The 22,619-nt window shown below is 40.0% G+C and overlaps 2 protein-coding genes across 16 annotated transcripts in view; both read right to left on the bottom strand.

Moving 5' to 3' along the window:
- TTC7B (tetratricopeptide repeat domain 7B) overlaps positions 1 to 4,560 on the bottom strand; it is a 120,638-nt gene extending 116,078 nt beyond the window's left edge. For all 7 annotated transcript variants that reach the window (NM_001006484.4, XM_040701037.2, XM_040701038.2 and 4 more), the window contains exon 1: positions 4,282 to 4,560. In NM_001006484.4, coding sequence (NP_001006484.2) covers positions 4,282 to 4,402 — 121 coding nt within the window. In that variant the 5' untranslated portion in view covers positions 4,403 to 4,560. The remainder of the gene's footprint in view (positions 1 to 4,281) is intronic.
- Positions 4,561 to 8,960: 4,400 nt separating this feature from the next.
- RPS6KA5 (ribosomal protein S6 kinase A5) overlaps positions 8,961 to 22,619 on the bottom strand; it is a 133,367-nt gene continuing 119,708 nt past the window's right edge. For 6 of the 9 annotated variants that reach the window (XM_046941787.1, XM_046941785.1, XM_046941786.1 and 3 more), the window contains one exon: positions 9,473 to 21,745. In XM_046941787.1, coding sequence (XP_046797743.1) covers positions 21,506 to 21,745 — 240 coding nt within the window. In that variant the 3' untranslated portion in view covers positions 9,473 to 21,505. Of the gene's footprint in view, positions 21,746 to 22,619 lie in introns of all 9 variants that reach the window. The other 3 variants (XR_005860048.2, XR_005860047.2, NM_001012587.3) reach the window with 3 other exon arrangements.

Raw genomic sequence — 22,619 nt, forward strand, 5'->3', positions numbered from 1 at the left:
AAAACAAAAACCCAATCCACATCAACATGAATTCTGCAATATAATAAACAAGTTGCCCGTAAGACCAACATGTTACACTGTATTTAACTGGAAAAGAATCATTGCTGGTACTTCATAAACCTTATTTCCCAATATATGAGAACAGCAAATTTAAAGATCTCTTAAAAAATTAGTTTTTCATTTAAAGAAGTCCCTTACAGCACATTGCACTGCATGCATACAGCTGTTTTGATGCCAATCAAATCTAGTGAGACAAAGTTGTACATGTTTCTCCTATATATTAAGGCCTTTGCTTAATAAGTAGCCCATACAGACCGGGCTTGGATAGAAAAGAATCACATAGCTGATGCCTTCCAATGGTGGGCACATTGTAAAATACATTCTGATTAACATTAGGGGTTCAACATGTGCTGCTTTACTTCCTCCAATAACCTGAGAACAAGCAGTTGTGTGCTTGGAGCTTTTGCTAACTCCCAGGATAGCACTTCACCACCACACTGTTTATTTGCTATGTCAGGCAAAACTCAACAAAGTTTAGGTCACCATCTTAGAAATACCTTTTTCCTTTTTCCACTTAGTTAAACTGCTGGGGAACACACACAAAGCTTCCTCAGTGAAAAGGACTTCCAATTTTATTTCTAGCAGCTTGGGGTTTGTTTCCATTCCACTCAATAAGTCACGTTCAGGATGCGGACTTTGAGGACAGGCACCTTTGATAGAACCGAGCAGCCCCCAGCCAACCCACCGCCTCACCTCCGTCAGCCTGAGGGCAGCACAGTGATTTCTATGGCAGCTGCTGCACGCTATATAAATCCCTCTACATGGGGTGCGGGTGGCAAGGCGCTGGCAGCACAGGGACTGCAGGGGTACCCCCTGTGGGAGGAGGCCAGACACAGCCGGGACCAGCGGACCTGCTGCAGGACAAGCTGGCAGCATCCCTGGGAAAACGTACTCAAGGAAGAGCAAAAAAAGAAAACATCCGACTAATAAACACCCAAGACAAGGGAACAGAAAGAGCAAGAATCAGCAGAGGGAACACCAAGGTCACAGGAGGAGGAGGTGTTCCAGGTGCCAGAGCAGATGTCACTGCAGCCCAGGCAGAACACAGAGCAGGAAGATGTGCCCCGAAGGGCTGCAGCCTGTGGGAAGCCCCCAGCTGAAGCAGATGCTTTCCCTGAAGGGCTCTGCCTTGCACCAGGGCAAAGGAGAAACATGGGAAGGAAGAGCAGAGAGGAACTGCCCCCACCAACTGTGCTGAGCCTGGGAAAAGGCGGGAGGAAAAGCATTCTTTTAGCATCTGAGTTTTTGTTTCTCACTGTCTGAATCCATTTTAACCAACAAATTAATTTTCCCCAAATCGAGGCTGTTTTGTCCACAACAGAAATTCATAAGCAACATCCTCATCTTTTTCCATTTATCCTACGGTCTGCCCCAGCCCCCCTAAGGAAGGGAGCAGCAGAGATGCTGGGTGAGCGCCTGCTGTCAGCCAGGGAGAACCCACCTCAACTCACAGTTCTGCCTGACCTTTCCTAAGCGTGCTGATGAAGCAAGAGCTCAGACAGACATTTGTGTTACACAGCATGAGCATTAGTACTGCTGCTGAGTCCCAGTCCTGATGGGGAGAAATGTAGTACAAACTGGCTCCGTGCCCAACAATTCTGAGTGAGGTTAAAGACCTTTCTTTCATCTATTTATCCTTGTGTAAAACCAATGCAAGTCACAGAGCACTTCCTACGATCCCAGCTGCAACTATTACTTATAGAATACCAAAGGCAGTGACCACTCCATTAACATTTCTCTTCCTTGTTTATCTGAAAGCTCTCTGAAAGTTTATAAAGCCTTTCAGAAATAATCCAGGTACAAAAATTAGTTCCAGTAAGTGGCACTTTTGTGCAACTGAAATCCTACATAAGCTGTTATTTACATTTGAACCACTGGCTTCAAACAGACGCCCAGTTCTAAGAGGAGATAGAGAGGAGCTATCGGTAGCACAGAGCAGAACCACCCAGGCAATAATTAAGCCCACCCAAAATACTGCACCACACTCCTCCACAACGTTGCCTAATGCATACACACAAGCTTCACCCTGGGAGCTGCCACCGTTATTTCTTCCTTAATAGGTTGCAGGCTTCAAGAGGACTTGATATGGGAAAAACACTGAGCCCATGCAAGACAGCCCAAATAATAATGTGGTCTCGTCACATTTCTGTCAAGTTCTCTCACCCACAAATGGCCGGTTTCCAAACAGGAGGAGTAAAGAAGTCCTACTACAGTAACAGGAGAAACAGTTACTGCTAAAGTAACAGACTGCTCTGTTGAAACAGTGTAGGAATGAAGGGATTATAAGAGAGCTTCCCCAAAACATCGCTCCCCTCTGTGTCCAACAGCAGCCAGCACTGTTCCCAGGAATATTCATAGCCCATTCAAATGCTCCAACATCCCAAAGTGAGAGCCAATCCCACACAATAACAGAAGGACAGAATGAAGACCCTTTCCCCCCTGTTCCTTTCTCTATCATTCACACCCTTCTTACAGCAAACTGCTCTACGTTTAGCCAAAACCATCTTCTGCTAGCAGGCCCCAGCTGATCTGCAAAACTGAGCATTGTTGTAGAAGGAGTAAGTGGAGTTCTCAGGATGTGCACCAAAACATCTTTCAGTTCATGTATCTCCACAGGTGGAACAGGGGCCCTGCCTCTCCGTAGTGTCTCCAGCTGCTAACCTTGGCCTTCAGCCTATTAGCTACACCCAAACCTACACCACAAACCTGCAGATTTAGATACCCTCAACAGCAAAGACACATACTTCATTAAATACTTATCATTAAATATTCTTTCTGCCTTACTCCATTAGAAGAGGAGCGCTGTTATTGCTTAGCTTACCATGGATGTTCTCCTTGTTTAGCTAGAACTCAGAAGCCTTGGATATTGATGTAACCATTTCTACACTACCAGAAAGAGAGGAAATACACAGATGATACTCTTGCATGTTTTAAAGATCAGAAAATGCTCTAATACTCTGTACTTTAACCGGTACAGAATCTGGAAGGTACCGTAACAGGATACTCACTGAAGTGTGCAGTTATTTCACCTTCCCTGATGCGCTTCAGCTGAGTAAGAAGCACTCAGGTCAGATAAACTGAAAACTGCCAGTGATATCCTCTGCCCAGCTGTCCCTACCTGTCTGAGATACCTTCACGTGTCTTAAACCAGAGATGCTCTTCTCAGCCAGACAGCCCAAAAGCACACCTTTACTTGAACCAATCTGTAAGTAGTCCGTAGGCTACAAATGAATAATGCTTGTCCTTAAACTAAACGTAATACCTTTCACTTCATGCCTATTTTTAACCAGCATAATAACAGAGCGTTTCAGCATCATCACTCAGTTTTTTTCAAGGCCAACGCACGTAAGTCCATCTCCTCACAATCCATCAGCCTTAAATTCTCTCTCCTCTCTCCTATTTCGATTCAGGCTTTTGCTCTTCTATCCGCGTTTCCACAGACCCGAACCACACCGCTTTCCCTCTGCCTGCCCACATGAAGCCCCTGCAGCCGCTCCCGGTGCCACCGGCTCTCACCCCCCCTTCCCTCCTGTTAGCGGCCCTGCAGACACCCCAGGCTCTGTCTCCCCAGACCTGACTTCTCCCTAAAAACACCCTCAGGCCCAACACCCGCAGACGAGTGAGCTCAGATGCCATCCCCACGTCTTTTCCCAAACATAGAATGAAACAGCCTCAGGAACCGCAGCCAAGGAGAAGAACATCTCCCAGTTCGCTACCCATTCCCATACCTCAGAAGGAAGCAGTGCTTTTCACCTCCTTTATCTGAACATTTAAAAGTGAGGAACGTACAAAACAAAGGGCCAAGCAAATCATTCATAGTTTTTAATGAGAAACAAAACGAAGCAGCATCGTATTGCTGAGGCTTCCTTTTTAGCACAGGAGTGGAAGCCTTCGTAAGACGTGCTATTTACACGCACAGCAGCACAGGAATTACAGGTAGAAGGGCACGCGGGGCGTTACGCACAGCGGCAGCATGTGCGCCCGCAAGCCCGCACGGATCCCAACCGGAGGGCCACGCCGCCGGCACGACCGATGGCGGAGGCGGCTCTCGCAGCACCCGCTGCCGGCCCCTAGCCCCCACCGCCCCGCCGCTCCCCGGGTACCCGCAGGCCCCACACCGGCTGCACCTGCCGAGCCCGGCGCCGGCGTCCCCGCCGCGGCCTGCCGCCCGCCGCCCCGCTCCGCCCGGCCCTGCCCGCCCGCCGCCGCACGGCCCCGCACCGTTAGCGATGAGCTTGGCCGAGAGCTGCTTGACAAGCTCGGGGATCCGCTCCCACTGGCACTCCGAGCGGCACCGCTCGATCTCGGTCTCCAGCCGCGAGCCCGCCTTCTTGGTGGCCATGGCCGGACCGATGGGCCCCGGCGGAGGAAGGGGCCGCGGCGGCGGGAGCGGGCGGGAAGGAGGAGGCGGCGGAGGCGGGGAAAGGACGGCGGCGGCACCGGGCGCCTGTGCGCCGGGAGCGGCGGAACTCGAGGGCTGCGGCCCGCGCCGCGCTCCCCGCCAGCGGCGCCACCTGCCGGCAGCGGCGGGAACACGGGCGGGCCCCGCCTCGCAGCCCCCGCGCGGGGCCGCGGCCTCAGGAGGCGGCCGGGGCCGGCGGGACGCGCTGCGGGAGGACTCGGGCCGGGCGCCATGACAGCCCGGGGAACGGGGCCCGGGCACACGTGCGGGAAAAGGGGAGAGCCGGCGGTCTCATCCGTCCACCTACTAACGCACACGGACACACACCGCTCCCGTTTCTTAGTCTGTTCCACAAAACATAAATCAATTTTTGCCTTGAACGGTCCTCCCCTGCTTCACAATTTCTCATCTGCTCTACCTCAGGGTTTTGGAAGATATGTTAGTCACTGCCACGCAGACACCCCTCGCTCCACTCTCCACGCCTTCACACCCAGTTACACAGAGGCAGACCTCAGCCCAGCCTCCCCATGCTGGGTGCTCACTTCTTCATGCCCCAAAAGTGGCGGTAGAACAGCACGTGTATAACAAAAGCCCGGGCCCTGTGCATGCTGTTCCCTACTTTCTAACAGAAGGAATGCATTGCAGCATCTGAGTGGAACGAAAACACTAGCCCAAAACCAATTTGAATAAATAACAGGCATCTGCGTCAATGGTTACCTCACCTACAGGACACACCAGTTCTGTAAACTCACACAGACCTCAGAAGAACAGTCTCAACTGATTTGTATTGAAACATGCAGCAGAACCACAAAGACTGCAGTGAAGATTACTCTTGCCAACTGCCATTTACATTTCCCACAATAAGGATAGAGCCCCCACTTGCAGAAGAACCGGTTATGCAGGATGCAGGGCAATCTAAGGCACTAGACACAACAAATGTAAATGATTTAGATGTCTCCACATCCAAGTGCAGACTCATACAATTTATTGTCTTTATCCACAAAGAGAAGGCAGTGAGACCAATACGTATTCAGCTAAGGCTGTGAGGACTGCTTACTGGCTCAGATACTCCAAGCACAGGCCAGGTGCAACGCTGTACACACTGCATCGCTCTGGATCTAATGCATTTTAGACTTCAAAAACATCAAGATCATATGTGAAATTCAAAGTTGAGCAAACTTAACATTACTATTGTGAGAACAAACCAACCCCTGTCTTTAATACTGTTTCCCAAACCCTGTGAATTATGATCTTCAGACTCTTGGGGAATAGTACCATCACCAGCCACCTGTACACAAATACTTCAGCTCAGTGTAAACACAACACACCTGTGGGCACTGGTAGAGCTGCTATCCACAAAGCAAAATCTCTGTAACATTCCCTAATTAGTGTGCGTGTGTCACAAATACGAGGAACAGGTGTTTGCTGGTTTGTTTGTTTGTTTGATCATCAGCTGAAAGACCACAGCTCTCACAGCTCTATGCCAGGTAACAACACATGCCCTTCTCAATCTTTCAACTAATTTACTTTTAACTCCCAGTGCTATTGAAAATGTAACGATAAAGAATTCGGCTATTATCTGGCTTTTCCCCAAGTTGCCGTTACAGTACATGCAGGCTTCAGTTCAAACTCAAGCAGCACATACTTCAAACTTAAAGAAGTGAAACAGAAACAAAGAATAGCAGAACATAGCAGTGTTTAAGAAATACAAGGGAGCACTACAGGAGCAGAAAGAAGATTTAGTACTGCAACAAAAGTGAGAGAAGGATGTAATAAACGTTTCTTGTTTTAAGTGAGGCTTCAGAAGATCTGGAGGACATTGAACTGATCAGAGAACTGAGTTTTAATGGTCAGATAAAAGGATTAAGTGAAAAATGAGGCAGCAAATGAATGAGAGCTAGAAATACCTGCCATTGTACCTACTGGTTCTTTTAGGCATAAGAGGAGGAAAAGCAACATCTTAATTTTCCCAAATATCTCATTTCCTTATCAAGATAATTCATATTTATTCATAACAATTTTGACACATTTTGTTTGCACTGATCACATCCTTTCAGTAAAAGCTACCAGCAAAGGAATAGTATTAAAATATTTACATAACAGTTCAGACTTATTATCTCAGTAGTGACTATTTATGAAGTGAGACGTCTATGCAAAAGGGTTGGAGTATTTTGAAATGTATTGGAAAAATTAGGAAATCTGCTTTAACAGTAGCAAAACTTCCACATCCCTATGATGCTCTAAGATGCCATTGTAGATGACCCATAACCACATGCAATAGTGAATCTGGAATGAATAGTGTAACAGTGATATGGAAAACAAGTTTGATCCTCTATGTTCTTATCAACTGTCATTTCTTTTTCCAACCAAAACGAAGTGTTGATTTCTGAAAATGGCCTGTTAATTAAGCTGCCAGTATGGACTGACGCACATGCACACGTTACTAGAAATAAGAGACCGCAGGCACAGTGAGTTAGCAGCCTGGTTGGAAAAGATGTATAGAGATCTCATTTCTGAAAATTATGCAAATCATAATGCATGGCAATAAATGAGGTTGTGCCACTCATCTCCTTCCCACTCAGCCCCAAATCTCCTCCGGTACAGGGCAATAGAAGAAATAATGCTCGATTGTGTTCAGTGCAATTACATGAGCTAGGCAGGGAGCTTTCAGTCCACAGGAACACCTTGATATACACTCTGACACCTCAGGTAATCTGAAAATAAACCTAATAAAGAAGTTTTCTGCACTCCTACTCCATACAAAACAAAAGTGCTGGGTGTTCAAACTGGTAAAAAACTAACAGTTGTAGAGAATAATGACTTACATAAAACATTTCAATCTCTCCTGTGACATTAATCTATAACAAGGGATCAGAAAGCACTACCTGTATTCTTAAAGATAATATATTCAAACAGAATGCTATTAAACTACATTATTAAAAAAAAAAAATCAGAAGCAAACGTAGAAGATTACTGGGTTTATTCTAAATTGAACTTCTGGCTTCTTACGCAAATATTATTCACTGCTGAAATAGCAGAGGAGGAACCAAACCTCACCTTTGTTCTAATTAAAAAACATTCTAAATAATTAAAAAATCATAAAAACACTCTAATGACAGCTGTGCTGAGTTCAGCTCACTGGTATGCAGGCCCTTGAGAGAACAGGCTAGCTGAAACTTAAAATCCATTTTGTGTCAAAGGCTATCAGTACCTAATATCAAGGTGTTGCTTTGCTATTACCAGGAGCATTTAATACATAAGATTACCTATTATTCTAGCTTTAGTCTTTCACCACTTTTAACTACTAACAGAGTTATTCTTCTAAAGAGTGTGTTTGAAGCTGCTAATCAAAGTGCTGCTTATTAAAACAATTTTCTTCATCAGAGTTCCTATAGCATGCATCACAGAAATGTAAATGGAATCACAGAATTGCAGGGGTTGGGAAAGGGCCTCAAGAGATCACCCAGTCCAACCCCCCTGCTAAAGCAGGCTCCCTACACAATAGATGACACAGATAGGCATCCAGATGGGTCTTGAATATCTCCATAGAAGGAGACTCCACAACTTCTCTGGGCAACCTGTTCCACTGCTCCATCACCCTTACCGTATAGAAGTTCTTCCATGTTTGTATGGAACTTCCTATGTTCAAGTTTGAGGCCATTACTCCTCGTCTTATTGCTACGCGGCACTGAGAAAAGCCTGGCCTCATCCATTTGCCTCCAACCTCTCTTCAGATATTTATAAACATTAATCAGAACCTCCTCCCTTCACCCCCCCCCCCCCCCCCCCCCCCCCCAAAGTCTTCTTTTCCCCAAGCTGAACAGACCCAGGTTATTCAGTCCTTCCTTACACAGCAGATGCTCCAGGCCCTTAAACGTCTTTGCAACTCTCCACTGGACTCTAGGAGATCCCTGGTTACTTTGGACTGTGGAGCCCAGAACTGGACACAGGACCCTAAATGTGGCCTCACCAGGGCAGAGTAGAGGAGGAGGATCACTTCCCTCAGTCTGCTGGCCATGCTCTTTTTAATGCATCCCAGGATTCCTTTGGCCTTCTTGGCCACAAGGGCACACGACTGGCTCATGGCCAACTTGCTGTCCACCAGAACACTCAGGTCCTTCTCAACAGAGGTCCTCTCCAGCAGGTCATTGCCTAACCTGTACTGATGCATGCGGTTATTCCTCCCCAGGTGCAAGACTCTACACTTCCTCTTGTTGAACCTCACCATGTTCCTCCCAGCCCAACGCTTCAGTCTGGACAGGTCCTGTTGAACAGCAGCACAACTTTCTGGTGTATCAGCCTCTCCTCCCAGCTTTGTAATATCAACAAACTCGCTGAGGGTGGACTCTATCCCTTCACCTCAGCTTGTTGACGAAGATGCTGAACAAGACTGGACTCAGCATTGACCCCTGGAGAATGTAATGTAACAAAAGACAGTTCCTCTTTTATCTCCACAAAGCATAAATGGAATTAAAAAGTCAATATTAAAAAGAGAAGCTTTTCCTCAACACAAATCTTTATTTCACCAACATCTTATTTTTCACTCCACATTAACATAGTAATTTGTTAAGATAATGAACATATTGTATTGCAAGTTATCGGAGTACAATTCAAATGTTACTTGTATTTTAAAGAAAACTAATTCAACTGCTATTTAGATACCATTTTCTCAAGTATAAAGTGCCATTTTTTTCTCCAGCTACCTAGTTTCACTAATAGTGTTATGCTAACTGCAGTTCTCCATGCCTACTGCAGCCAGTCATCTCTATGAAATTTAGTAAAGTCCATACGAAAACTGTCAGAGAAAATATTTCATAGTGACACCTGGTTCCTTTTTGGGAGTATCAAACTGCAATTTAAAGGTTACTAAAGTAAGAATTAACAGCATCCTCAAAACCAACAGTTTGACTATGTCCATGACCACATGCAACTTGCCTTCCACTACGCATCACAGCAAGGAATGCAGTCACATATACAAACTGAAATATGCTGTAACAAAATATTCCAACATTTCAAGGCTTTTTATATGAGTTTATTTTCTTAAAGATAAAATAATTACATCTGTGAATGTACATAAGTTTGTAAACCATAAAGCCCTTAATGCTGTTTGAAAGTTAAATTCATACACAGATTCAGGAAAACCCAGAAATCCAGGACACGTTTTTTCCCACTCCACAATAACTTTTGATTTCATAGCTCATTGCTTTCAGATTTCTTACATAATGCATTTTTCAATTATATATTTGATATATTGTATATAATTGATACCTGAAAAGGAAAGCATGCCTTAACAATCAGATATATTTATTTTTCACAATTATATGAAATCAGTTGATTCTTATTTTTAGTATGTAATGAAAAACAGTGCAGCAGTCATTGGCACTGATAGGCTGAATCTGAAGCTTAACGACTAATTAGTGCTACAAAAGATAAGAAGTCAGACTCCAGAACATCTCCTTTCCACAGCCATTCATACTAAATGGGAATCAGCACTTGCAATGAGAGGGCAACAATATAATTTAATAAGCACTGCATTTTAAAAATCGCACTGTTTAGACAAATGGTTCTTACTGTATTTTAAACCTGTCATAACATTTGTTATAAAATATCCTCTGCATCACAAACATAAATTCACACAAAGAACCATGAGAAACATGGCTTAAAAAAAAAAAAAGAAAAAAGTACTTCACTATTGCAAGGCTTAATAGATGCATCTCTATCCAAGTTTAATTACTTGTTCCACAAATGTATTATTAGGGTTACACCACTACACTGCCAGTAAAGTTGCTATTCTAAACACTTAGTGACTAACATGAAGCAAAATGGGAACAAAGTTAGCTTTTTCTCACATCTATTGTGCCAATACGAAACTTTCCAGCCTTCTTGAAAGGTCTAAGGATTTAAGAGGCATGCTTTAGCCACTTCCAAGTTCAGGGAAAGGCCAGGTAAGCTCTAAACATGGGTTTAAACGTAAAGATGTTTTCCTATTCTTTTGACTCATTTATGCAAGAAGTGGCCAGAATAGAAGTACATTGAATGAAATAAATGTGGTTTTAGAAAAAAAAGCTAACCTTGTTAAACTTCTGTTATCTCACTGCTTTTCAGTTAATTTGGTTCCATCCAGCACAGAATATACACCTTGTACCTTAAGCTATTTATTGAAGTAAAAGTAAGATACATATTACATCCTAGGGAACTGGGAGACTGTATTTCAGTAAACATGAAGCTCTTTGTGAATCTGAATAAAATCTCTTCAGCTAGGAAAGCCAAAGGAGCAGCTCATTAGTATTACTGTGAAGTTGCTCGATTTCATTACATTACTGGCTCAAATCACACTTAGGTTTTGTTCCAAGATCAATTTCCATCTCTACAGGAATGACTGTCTTCATATAATTGGTGTTTCAAATGGCGCTTCTGCACCCACTTTAAGCGAAGACGAAGATCATGTGCTTTTGGCATTAGCATTACTGATGTAGCAAGCATAGTGCAGCAGTTGGCTTTACAGCCTTTCTTCAGTTCCTAAATTCAACCCTTTTAAACGTATGTTATTATTACATGGAAGAAAAGCTTTGAATTTCTGGTAATTCGTTTTGCAGTGTGTCCCAGCTATTCACAAGTAATAAAAAATATGCATATTATTAATAAGTATCATTATTTTCCACATTGCTATTTAAATACATCTGGAAAAACAACGACAGTTAAACGTTAAGGATCTAGTGTCAGACTGCATTCAAACTCAGTCTTTGCTACTGCATTAGCAGGTAAACAACTTGCAAACTGCAGCGTTACACCACTAGAGGGAGTTAAAAACCACATATAATTTCTGAGTTACCGAAGCAGTAGCTTAAGTGTAAAACGTACATGGAGAATGCTCCGTGCTGTGAGCATTACAACAAGTGGGTATGGAAAACTAAATACATCAGAGGAATCCACGCGGATTAACAGCTTCTGGGGATGAAACCATGGCAAAATGCCAGCAGCCTCACTTGTTCATTGGTACAGGAAGGACAAACGTGGTGTGTTCTCAGCAAATATTATTCTGTGTTTGAAAAGAAGAAAACTGGAGCAAATCGCTTTGGCTTTTTTTTCCCCCCATTAATGTTAATAACTGGAGGGAAGTCTTAAAGTTTTGTACATAGTAGTCCTAAAACAAAGGATTGTCACCTTCAGTCTCATCACATCCCTCTGATTAGCTTGGGGAATGCCAGTGACAGCCCACGAGAAGGCTGGAGTCACACAAAAGGAAGACAGAAGAGCAGTAAGACGCAGCCTGACATGACCCTAGGGGGAAAAACCTGGAAAATGACACCCATGCTTACTCACATCATGATTTTCCAAAGGCAAGGATCTTTGCAGAGAGAGGAGGAGACTTTCTAGAATCAGCTGGGCAAATTCCAAGAGACCTATACTTCAGATGGGTAGGGACGCAGGAGCTGGCAATATGTGGACTCAGTAAGTGCTGGCTGCCCTTTCTGCATTGCAGTTAGGAGACCTGGCCAGTCAGTCTACCTCTGACTGTAGCAACTGGCAGAACCACCAAAATACTGCTATTAGCTTTTGGAACTAAAACTTCACGTATATATGATATAGCACTTACAAATAGATTAACAGAGAGAATGAGAACTCAAATTTGGAGACTTGTGACAAAGAAATGTATGTAAAAATATAGACCTGTTTTTAAAGCTTTCGGGAGATTTAACTGTTTGGTTAAATATCAAAGAGGTGGTGGATTCTTCAACTTCGTGTCTCCAAAACAGGACTGTATGCCTTTAAAATAACATGAATTGGTGAAATACAAGCTATTTGCTCAACAAAAGAATTTACTTTTGACAACCTTTTCTACACAGTGTATCACAAATAAGATCATAAGCAGCTCCCCGAAATCACTGGTGCATTGTGCACTGGCAGCCTACAAAATGCCTGTCAACACCAGAAGGGTACTGAGAGCAAAGCAGTGGACATCATTCTGCTGCAGTTCTGCAAACTGTGGCACATCCATAGCTTGGGTGCTGCATGCATTTCTGATCTCAGTAGTTTGACTCAGCAGGGCATTTCCTATGTTCTAGCTATATTCAGTCAGCTTCACACACTGCAACATATATCTCAGCCTACTCAACCTTTCACATTTTTATTGCTTAACGCTTGTAATTTTTAGCAGAAAGCCAAATTTTGCCCGCATCTTCTGAGATTCCCCAGATATCACAATTTTCCCTTTTCGTGTACTGCATTATGTAGTAGCTCCTTCCTACAAGAAGTTGCACTGAATCTTGTCAGGGAATGATCAGGACTGATGCATAGCTTATTTAATATACACTAACAGATGTTAACATGATCAAAGAAGTCTCTGAAAGGTCTAGCCTTTGTGTGAAGCCAGAGAATGGGTAATTGTGAGTCTGCTCCATTGCCCTGGACATCATTCTACCTATCGGTGCACATGGGAACAGAATATATTAGACAGATTGATAAAAGCAAGCATAAAAAGCGTTACTGTGACTACAGTTCATTAGTGAAAGATACGAACTACGCATTCTGTGGGCTTTAACTTTCTATCTTCAGATCACAAAGACAATTAATGAATGAAGTTTCTAGGGAACAACTGCCAGTTTTCAACCTTTCAGCACTTCAGTTGGGTCAAAGTACAGGTTCTTAAAAAAAAAACACCTTAAGTTTCACATCCATAGGACACAGCAAATATCTATTGCTTCTGCTTCCAACTCAACCCTACTTCAAAGTGTAGAAGTCAAATCAGCCAGCCAAATCTGACTCCAGCATACTTCAGGTACGAAGGTGTTATTTGAGCCTATCCTTTTAGGTTGTCACTCATTATAAGGTAAATGATTTTTTTTTTTGTACTTTTAAAATTGTTCTTTTTGGACTTCTAAAATTCTTCATTCCATTTAGCAAATGTAACAGTTGCTTGAAGAAAAATATTCATTGATCAGTGCATCTTAAGCTAGAAAGACCAGAAGAAATTGAATTAAAAGGGTTAACATAAACAGGAAGTTCATGAAAAGAATAGAACAGGGTAATGAGTATTTTTTGCTCCCTTAAAAAACCCCAAACTGCATAACATACTTAGCCCACATGTATCCTGGAAGAGTGTGTGTTTTGCTTTCTGTTGTTTTTAAATATACTGATAGCATAACACCATAGGCATATTCATACTTTTTTTTTTCCTCCAAGCTCCTGACAGTGCTAGAGATTGGATAGTCTGAGCTATTACAAATGCTATCAGTCTATTCTAGAAAGTTGTTCGGATACTTCTCCCTCCTGCCATAGAAGTAGTGCATAAGGTAGCTAACAGTAGACATCTTAGGTTACTACCTACAGAGCTGGATTCATGCACGTACCATGTGCATAAAATTCATGTGCTCAGTTTAATTTTTAACTCTTTTTCACAAAAAGTTAAAAAAGCATGACTTTTACCAGCATGACTTTAAGAGTCAGTGGAACAACAGGCATGCAAGACCACCAGCTATCCAGGAGAATACCTGTACTGCTGCTTTATGCTGTGCACAGTTCGAAGAACGTCTCCGAAGGGAAACTAAGGTTGAATTGTTCATAATGACATGATGTACTTCTTTAAATTGCCTTGCACTAACTTTGACGCCACCACAGTGGCTGCTGACACAATTTAAGGCAACAAAAAACTGTTCTCCTATGTCTGAACACCATGACCTGGAGAAGAAAATGGAGTGACTGAAGATCAAAATGTATACTACGGGTTATCATTCTAACACAGACAAAGGACCTGATCCACTAAAAGCTGCTGTTCATTCCTTGGTGGTAGGTAAGACTGGCACATAAAGGGAAGTGCATCTTAAGGGAGAAGCTCCACCAATTGATTTTCATAAGCCAATGATTCTGACAGGCAGGACAACAGGCTGAGCTTACCATCCTCTGCATCAGCCTGGTTAGACTTTAACAGCTCTAGAGACAAGAGCATTCAGCCGGCACCTGGATCTGCAGAAATCTGATGACTTCTGAGAAGTCTTCTAGCAAACAGCTTGTATTTCTTCCATTATTGCACTCACAGAATGATCAACACCTCTGCTAGTTTTGACCACATTCAAAAAAAAAAAAAAAAAAGCCAAAAAAAACCCAAACAAATCCTCATTTCATTTCCTGAATATCCCAAAGCTGGGTAAAATAAATTATTAAAATTCTTCAGCTTCCTTTTTGGTAAAATTCTGCTGCAAAGTTTTGCATTTTGTTGACATGACCAAGAATTTTAGAGATAAGCACTTCATTCTAATCTGTTGAAAAATGGCATAAAATGAGTTAAGGAAATCAAGACTGGATATGCATGTATTGGTGCCTCAGAAGCTTGAAAATGGCACCATTCCCCTCCAAGAAAAATGTTGATAGGTAAGTATTCTTTTCCTCAAAGAATTTAAGTTTGGAAAGATCTTGGGTACATTCTTCAAAAACAGTTCTGTGAAATCAGAATGTCCTGTAAATTATGAGCTCAATACTCCTTCCTTGCATTTCTTTGCCTCTTCTCCCTCCCTGCCCACACTGAAACAAGAAACAGCACGTCCTGTTCCACTTAGTGCAAATTAACACAGCCTGCTCCTTTGTAACTAGCTGTCAGAATTCCTCACTAATGTATTCCTGCATCTACAACTTCAAAGGTAAAGGTAGAAATTATGGAGGATCTATTCTACTGGGATTCTGGTAAAAGACTAATAAAAAACAATATTGCAGATTCTCTTCTCTACAAGTGAAAGAGATAAGTGCAATAAGGACTGGATGATCTCAGAGGTCTTTTCCAACCTTGGCGATCCTATGACATCTGGAAGCAACAAAATTTGCTGCACTAGCACCTCAATGATTAGACTGCCAAGGTTGAAAGCCAAAGCCAAACTTTTATTATTCACATTTGCAATACAGATGTAAGTTACGATTAAAGGCTTGTTCTGTCTCACTTCGGTGTTCTCTTAAAACAGACCTGAAGTTTTCCTTCCAGTCTGACAAATCAAACCAAGTGGCCTGATGTAGCAGCATATACTATACGGAACAGTATTAACACTTGACCTTTACAGCAGCAGGGATATAGCACCTTGAGTTCTGATTTACACGATCACTGTACAATGAACTTACAGTGGAATCTTGTTCCCTCAAGTATGCATAGCTTCAAGAGAGTAACTATTATGTATAGCTGAGCTACATATTCAAAGAAGGAGAAATCACTAAGGAGACACGAGAGAAAAGCTTTGAGGTACTCACTACTTATGTGAATTAATTTAGTTTCTCTTCCTCACAATACATTCATTTCAAAAGAAAATAGGATAAAGACTTAATTATGAGTACATTCCTTCAGACCATACACTGGTACTCTGATTCCCATGTCACTTGTAAACATCACTTGGAGCAAACCTTCAGCACTGTCCTTTTTTCGCATCACAGTCTGCAGACTGTTTTTTCCTCCATTCTTCTCACTTTGCCATAATTACAACAACTGCTTTATACATGAAAGATACTTTCGCTTACCTGAAAAGTGTCAAACACAAAATTACACTCATAACTGATACGAAAGGTACTAAGGTAGATTTTGTTATGATCAGCAAATATAAGTAATGTATACCTATGTAAAACTAAACCAGCTAAGAACAGGGATTACCTTTCCCAGTAGAATTCTTTTGTTTGTTCACAAGGCCTTATCCCAAAACCTTAGATTTTCCTCTTCCTCATGAAAATAAGTCTTCTGTCACACTCATACCAAGAGAATTATGCATTTTAAAAGAATAACACCACCAAAAAAAAAAAAAAGAAAATCAAACAAACATAAATGAGATCCCAATTTTAAGATTTGATGAAGTTTTGTTTGTTGACAAGAGTAAAATTATGTTTGTATTGAGAAAAATGTAGCAAGCTTGCAATCAGCTTGTAATTTCGTCCATGACAGGTTTTTGAACTGCTCCTAAGCAATTGAAGAGCTCTGCTTTTCTTGGCTTTATTATTAGCGTTTCAAAAGAAGTTAGCATACCTCTGTAGGATTTTTTTTTTTTAATTTTATTTTTTGATACAGCCAGATTAGTTGCCAACACGTGCAAATAGCAGGGACTCCTTTCTACATTTCAACAGAATATTAGCTTTCAAAAAATGTAGCAACGTATTAAGTTTTGCAGTGTTTCATTGCTACTTCAGAATTAATCAATCCCTTTTATTATCCATTTGCCAAGATGTCTCAGTTAAGTTGATAGAACACAGACTGGCTGAGAGGTGATAACACCTATACCTGGAAAAGACCAGAGCTGGGGGCCAGAAGGATCAGAAGCAGCCCTGGGGGTGACAGGAGGCTGCCAAACCAGTCTGTACCATCCCATCTCACTAACCATTGACTCCCAAGAAATTTGGAATTTTCCTTTCCACCAAAAAGAACATGAATACCATAAAAAAAAAAGTGTTTTATTCAAATTCACGTAATTCCAGGTGTCCTACATTTCTCTGCTCTTGCTGCATCCAGGCACAACAGACAAGACTGCTCCCACTGGTTTAAGTGATTAAGAACATGACTACTTTCTGTCCTAGTACACAGCACTGGAATCATCCTGATTCCTAGATCTTCTTTCCTATATAGGTGCACTGAACTCCCAGTATGTATTGAAAAAGTGATACATAAAAATGACAGAGAGTGAGCAAGAGCTAGCCAACAGCTCTGCATTATTATTTTTACATACTCCAGTGCCCTGTGGGTCAAAGGAGCTAACTCAGGAGCATTTCTGACAGGTAAAAGATAAGACACTTCTACAGCAGAAGCATGCTATTTCCTGAAGAAAGGAAATGCAATGTTCTGCAATGTAAAATTCAGTGTAGTGAAAGACTGTTGTATATGGGGAAAAAGAATGAAAACAGCAAGACTTGTTATAAAAATACCTGGAATTATACCTAATGAATAACAAAAAAAAAAAAGTCACCTGAAGCTTCTCATTATTGATTTCCCTTAACCTTCTTCCTCTTCTGCAGCAGCCACCTTGTCTGCTCCTCTGAATCTGTATGAGTCAAGAATTCACACAGTAAGTAAAGTTAAGTAAAGGTTCTCTTAAAAAAGGCCCATTACTTTCAATGGAGGCCTAGACTTGTGCAATACAGCATGAATCTACACACACACGCACATAATACATGCGCATACTGAAAACGTAACAGACTTCTACAACACTTCATCAGAACTAACAAAACGTATGAGAGAGTCACATGATTGTTTTTTATTTTTTTTTAACCAAGACAGCATTCTGCTCCTGGATGAGCACTGGGGAACATGGCTGTGCAGGTATCGTTATTTTGCTCCAAAAAGTAGCCATGGAAAAGCACAGAGAAAATACATACATCAGCAATGCCAACTCACAAGTTTCGAATCATTCTGATGCAATACTGTATTTTTTTGCTCTCTCAAAACTGTAATACAGTATTTTAATCAAGATATTTTCTGTAGCAGTAAACAATACAAATGCCAAATGCACAGATCATTCTACTAAGAAACAAACATTTCACTTGCTTTTCCTTATGAAAAGGGTAGAAACTTCACTAAGTCAGAGGAACAGTAAAGATATTACCTTTTTTGTATTCCTCTAAAACCTTTATCATCATTAATATCTGCATTTCAAGAAATATTACAAAGAAATAGCTTTACCAACATAGTAGCTAGTACATTTAAGATTAATATAAACATCTTTACTGATAAAAAATTTGATCTTTCAAAGAAATCTGCCCACGACATTGCCCACTGTGTCACATACGATAATAGTAAAGAAAGATCATTACTAGACATTAAGGTTGTTTGACTCATAGCAGCACCGTAAATGAAATTTGAGTATAAACAATTTACAGTCTAACACCTCTTTAAGATGGCAATAACAAGTACTTTAAGTAATAATCAAGATTAGCTTGTATATTTCAGATTTGAAATAGTGGTATGAGTATTAAAAATTTGGTCCATGTTTATCATACACCTTGAGTGCCAGGCTGGGCAACAGATGAAGCTGAGACAGAACATCTTTCTGCCATGAGTAAATAGCCTCCTGCATCGGAACAAAAAGTGAACCCACTCTTGAGCTGCCTAGATTGCAAATCCAGTTTTATCAGTGTAAACAGAAGTTGCTTATATAAAGATGCCTATCTATAAACCCAAGCAGCTTAGTGTCCAATACAAGAGATCTGTTACCTGGAGGCAGTAGAAAGTCAGAGGTGATAATATGTCAGCTATCCCAGGTAACCGGTTCAAAGCAAATGCAAATCAACAGCTAAGAGTACTTACCCAGACCAAAAAAACATCCTGTTGTTAATTTTTTATTAAATAACTACTGTTAGAGCACAAAGAAGAAAGAGAAATATTATCGAGTAAAAGTTGTATTTGATGCAAGTGATCTACTCTAATAATTTCAGATTCACAACAATCTCACAAAACCTGTGTGAAAAAAAAAACCAAAAAACCAACACCAGACAACGCAGCCATCATCTGCAGCATAGAGTTTCTTGTATGAATCTTCTTTTTCTCGTTTCATCAGTTTGTCAGGCATCAGCTTAAATTTCCCAAGAGAGAAACAAATGTATGATGCTTCTAACTTTAAAAAAGTTATTTCACAAGGGTCACAATGTTTGGTATCCAAAAGATTTTTTGTTACTCTTGAAAGAAAGCAAACCCAAAATTGCTTTTTTGTTTTCCTCACTATGAAGACAATAAATTCCAAGAACTCCTTAAGGTATAAAATTTAAGAACAACCTCCCTCCCTCAATTTACTTGTACTGTCTACACAATAAGTATTAATTGTGGATTGTTATTTTTGTATTTACAGCAAGTTTATTGGGGAGAGGGAAAGTATTCTTTTACAAATGAGCCATTTTCACTATTGAGATCACTTCCAAAGAGAGCATTCAGAAAGCAAATCAGAATATATTACATTGACAATTATTTTTCAATATTTTAACATCAGCCACTTAAAATCGGTTGTGTTATTAGCACATATACTGATCTTTAAATATTCTACCTCTACATAAACAGTGCAAATCTCAATATTCACATCAACCTGAAATTAATGCTGCAATTACTGTTGACATTCACATCAAGAAAGTAGTAAACTATTTCACATGAGCAATTCCAAAACCTCAGAATGCCATTATTAATATTAAAGAAACACAGAACAAACAAGTTGGGCTTCAAAGCCTTGTTTTGATACACACAATCCCTGTAAACATGGATGTATTGTATTTGTCAATACTGATATCTGATGTAATTCTATAAATAAAACCACTGATATAAACAATTCCTATATCTTTTTTTTTTTTTTTTGCATAGGGTTTGGATTAAGTTTGCTCGAGAGTAGAATAAGCTGTTAACAAATTCCTCACGTCAATTATTCTACTATCACAGAAATTTAGGCGTTTAATTGACTTTACACAATGACTTGCTCTGACTTTAGTGGAAACTTACACACCTAAGCATTTGCAAAACTGGAGTTGTCTCTAGACATGGAGAATACGAGCAGTAAAAGAGCTCTCCATAAATTTATAAAATATGCTGATTTAAAAGTTTATGCTGATGTTTCTGTAAGTCACATTTATGATTCCAAACAGTTATGTACATACTATACTATCACAGTAGGAAATACTTCACTGTAGAACACCACAGTGAATAAGTTGTGAAGCACAGTGTTCAATATAATTTCCCTTTAGTATTCCCAGTGCATAAGTTGTTAACATCTACACTACACACAAGGTGCCCAGGTCTAGTATTTGTTATATACAATGTAAAAGCAGAATAGAAAGAGTTTTGCAGTTTTAAGTAAGGAATGGAAACAGCGGATAATATACAGGGATTCACGCCTGCAAAGTACAGAATTCTCCTTCACAATGACCACAACCACCACATAACGTGGATTTCAGGTCACTCAATCCAATAAAACAGTGCTCAGCACCTTGTAAGGAAGAGAAATCTGAGTGCACTTTATTATAAAACATCTCATTTTGATGTTATAAAGTGCAAAGAAGAAAACATATATTCTAATATTTTACAGTCACTATTATACTGATGTATTTGCACAATGCAAAATTCAAATAACTCGGTATATATTTGTATGGACCCTATAATAACAAATGCTGAAACTGGAGTTTTTGCATCTTTAAAAAAATCTCAGTATTTTAAAGTTCTTGTGTAAATATAAAAAGAAAATATAAATTATAGTTAATTCTTGAAATAGATATTTTAACGCGTGACCATTTTTCAAACATTCAATATGAAATTTCACTTTCTGTAATATCATGTTTTAGAATCTGTAAAACATTTTAAAAGTTATTAACTTCAAAAAGTAGAAATAAAAATTACTGTATCACAGTACTAGACACGTCACCTTATCAGACATCTTTTACTCTAGATGTTTTCTAAAAAATTAAATAAATAAAAAAAATCTAAGACATATTCTCAATTGTTTAAAACAAGATATGTGGAGCGACTTTTTAAAGCAACCTAAGAGTTGCGTAACACTTCATTTTGTTCTTAAAATTCAAATAAATGGCATAGAATGTAACCACAAATTTAAGAGGCCTTTGCGTACTTCACTTCTTTGGTGGATTGTACCAATCATTCCTTATGTACAGGAAGAATCAAATGCTATGAGATTCTTCACATAGCTGGACATAAGCAGAAGATTCAAGAGTTCTATGTTTTACAGAGCTTTCCTTTCTTTTAATAGCGGAGAGGAAACTGGGAGGAAGATTCTGATGCTGAGAAACAGCTTTCCTCCAAGCTGTACCAAGGGCAGAATAGCTCCTTACTATGAGGAGCTTGACTGCAGACTAGTAATTTATCCCAAGTGAATATAATGTTGGTTGTAAAGTAGTATTATACCATATCCAGTGATACCAAACTTAATGCTAAAAAGAAATGTATTGAAATATGAAGCTAAAAAGGTATGACTGAAATACATTATTAAAGCAGCGGACATATTTCTGTACCCTGTAAGCCACAGGGAGGAAGGGTAGGAGAAGACAACGGTACTGCCCAGTTTATAACCACGCAAATCTTCAAGACAAAATATTCTCTGCTTTTCAGTCAGAGAACTGGAAGATAGTTTCTGGGTTATTGCTGTCTGTGGGGTTTGTTGGCTGCAGTGTCTTTGTAGGTGTAGTTTTACCATGAGAATGAGAGGAAGAAGAATGTGAACTTTCACTGGAGCTGCTACGTGTCTCTGTGCTTGTACTCGTCTTTTTCATTTTCCTTCTCTTTGCAAGAGGTGCCTTGTCAACATTCTGGAGACAAAATCCTTCCCTTTTGTACTTGTTAAAGGCCTGTTTAAAAATAAAAGGTAATTTGAATGTTTTTAAGAGTTTTAAGACATCTTATGGTTAATAGATTTTAATGAATGCTTGATGGTAAATCATAAGATAAACTGTAATTTCTTGACAGATTATTCCCAATTTTTATTTAGTTATACCAGTAATTTTAATAGCCTTTACATATATTTAAGAGACAATTTGTCATTATCCATATTTGAATAATACATAACATATTAACTGGCATTTTTCCTTCCCCATTCTTCTAAGTTTAGAAGTTTTTTTTTTTTTTTTTTTTGAGACTTAAGCTACATTACGACTACATTTTCAGGAAGTACACTTAGTTAAATAAAACTTTTTTCATTAAATAAAACTCTTTTCCTTCAGCTCAAATTATTTTGCATTATTAAGACCTCTCAAAGTAACTTTTCTTTTTCTCTGCTTGATAATAAGCATATACAAGTACCTCAGCACAAAAATGCTCAATTTCAGTTCATTTTCTGTAGAAGGAATAATGAGAATATGAATATTGGTAGATGAGCAAGTCTACTTAAAAAGTATCCATGATACTTAAAATACAAATACACGTGTACAAAAAAAATTTAACCTTGATTTTGTAACCATGAGAAGGATCAGAATTCCAGCGACTTAAGCAGAAACTTTCTTCTCCCTTCTACAAAAGCTAGAGGGTCTTTCAATATATTTTTCTAAGAAACAGAATATTTTTATAGATATTTCATGAACAGTTGTCTCTCAACCCCAAAAACTTCATTAATATAAACGCCTTCAAGAAATTCATTTTTGTCTCATCATTCATATTTTCACTGTACTTACTCATAAATGTTAGGAGCAGAGGGAAAATAGTCATAAGGAATCACTGAATTACAAG

Source organism: Gallus gallus, chromosome 5 (assembly GCF_016699485.2).
Source record: "Gallus gallus isolate bGalGal1 chromosome 5, bGalGal1.mat.broiler.GRCg7b, whole genome shotgun sequence".
Classification (NCBI taxonomy): domain Eukaryota; kingdom Metazoa; phylum Chordata; class Aves; order Galliformes; family Phasianidae; genus Gallus; species Gallus gallus.